Source organism: Triticum aestivum, unplaced genomic scaffold (assembly GCF_018294505.1).
Source record: "Triticum aestivum cultivar Chinese Spring unplaced genomic scaffold, IWGSC CS RefSeq v2.1 scaffold205150, whole genome shotgun sequence".
In the NCBI taxonomy this organism is placed as follows: domain Eukaryota; kingdom Viridiplantae; phylum Streptophyta; class Magnoliopsida; order Poales; family Poaceae; genus Triticum; species Triticum aestivum.
In genome coordinates, this window is record NW_025249857.1 from 1 (window position 1) to 2,212 (window position 2,212).

Below are 2,212 nucleotides of genomic sequence, written 5' to 3' on the forward strand. Positions count from 1 at the left end.
AAAAAAAAAAATCTACGAGCGGAGTTTATATGCCTGGGACACTCTGATCTGAGAAGAATTTCCATAAAACTTGCAAGATTCCTTCTAGTCATAGGCTGCCAAAGTTAGAAGGAAATACTCTACTCCATATGAGCTAGCTCAGCAAAGGCCTTCTCTGACAATGGCATTTGGAAGAGCTCATGAAGATGTCCAACTGAGAGCTGCATATTTTTTTGCCAACATTCACTTGATTTGCTCTATATCAATTAATTTTCCTACTAACCAAAAGAAGGTGAACTCTCCGAAATGCATTGAAAGTGCACGAGGCATGATTCTTCTAGACATGAATGGTATATGTGGCCACGTGGGGTAATGAAACGAGTCTCTAACTGACGTGATTATATGTACGTCAAGGATGCGGGCTCCCCGGTTGTCCTATAAATACCCGGAGGACTAACAGACTTAGATGCACCAAGCAAGACTGTCCTCAAGCACAAGTCTTGAAACATCTGTCTATTACCGATCTGTTCCACAAATTGCCTTCTATCCTACTCCATATAACACCCTTCCCAGCTCATCCAAAGATGACTCTTGGTACTCTTGTTATCATGGTGACTTTGCTGGTGTGTTTTGTCTTGAAGAATATAAGAGTGCTACTGTCCCAGCAGCAACATGGGCGACGAGGCAGGCTGCCCCCGGGGCCTGTCACGCTGCCCATCATCGGTAACATGCACCAGCTGATTCTGAACAAGGCAGCGGTATTCCGGTGGATCCATGGCCTGCTCAAGGAGATGAAAACAGACATCATGTGCCTCCGTCTTGGGGCTACTCATGTCATTGTGGTGGCATGCCCACAGATAGCCTGTGAGGTACTGCGAACAAAAGATGAAGTTTTCGCCTCCCGTCCCACCACCTTCGCCTCAGGCTTATTCAGCTTCGGGTACAAGGGCTCCATCTTCTCACCACAAGGAGAGCAGTGGAAGAAGATGGGGCGTGTCCTCACCGTTGAGATCCTCGCCTCGTCCATGGAGGGAAAGCTCCACCACCTCCGGAAAGAGGAGTATGACCACCTTGTGAGGTACATTAATAAAACTCTTTCCAGTGACATGGCATGTCCAATCAACATTGTCAACATTCGTCATGTAACCCAACACTACGTTGGTAACATGATAAGAAGGCTTGTGTTCGGTAAAAGATACTTCAGTGACCTACCAGCTTCATCCACTAGTGGGGCTGGACATGATGAGGTGGCACATGTTGCCGCTCTCTTCACAGTCCTCAACCATCTCTACAGCTTTTGCGTGTCCGACTACTTCCCAGCCCTCATAGGCCTCGACCTGGATGGCCATGAAAAGGTTTCCAAGGATGCCATGCAAACAATCAACCGGTTGCATGATCCTATTATAGAGGAGCGAATCCGCAAAAGGTCATCCACTCTTGAGAAATTTGGTGAAAAGAAAGAGGCCAGAGACTTTCTGGACGTCCTGGTTCATCTTAAAGATGCAGAGGGACAACCAATGCTTTCCCTAGAAGAGATTAGAGCACAAACAGCGGTTAGTATGTCATCTTAACCTCAATAAAAAGTTCATTCATTGTTCTTCGATCCATATTATACATGCATTGACCTTTTCTGTTGTGTTATACTGATTACTTTATTTAATCTCAAATCTATGGATGTAGGAAATGATGTTTGCAGCAGTCGATAACCCATCTAATGCGGTTGAGTGGGCACTCGCTGAGATGATGAACATGCCAGAGATCATGCAAAAAGCAACAGAGGAACTCGATGCTGTCGTCGGTAAAGATAGACTGGTGCAGGAGTCTGACATTCCTCAGCTAAACTATCTCAAATCGTGCATCCGGGAGGCCTTCCGTTTACACCCATACCATGCTCTTAACGTACCCCATGTCGCCATGGCGGACACAACTATTGCTGGCTACACCATACCCAAGGATAGCCACATACTTTTAAGCCGGCTTGGACTTGGCCGCAATCCCAAGATCTGGACTGAACCACTGGAGTTTCAGCCTGAGAGGCATTTGAACACTGCGAATGTACTTCTCACTGATCCAGGCCTACGTTTCATTTCATTTAGCAGTGGGAGGAGGGGTTGTCCTGGGATTTCACTTGGTACCTCTATGACAATGATGTTGTTCGCAAGGATGTTGCACGGATTTACTTGGACAAAGCTTCCCGGCGTTAAGAGTATCAGTCTCCAAGAACGCAATGCGG

General features: G+C 46.6%; 1 protein-coding gene across 1 annotated transcript; it reads left to right on the plus strand.

The window, feature by feature from the left end:
* Positions 1-471: 471 nt before the first annotated feature.
* On the plus strand, positions 472-2,212 carry LOC123177321 (tyrosine N-monooxygenase; the record flags this gene model as incomplete). Its single annotated transcript, XM_044591138.1, is given in 2 exon segments — positions 472-1,532; positions 1,660-2,212. Coding segments are annotated over 2 exon segments (1,522 nt in total), but the record flags the coding sequence as incomplete, so codon positions are not given.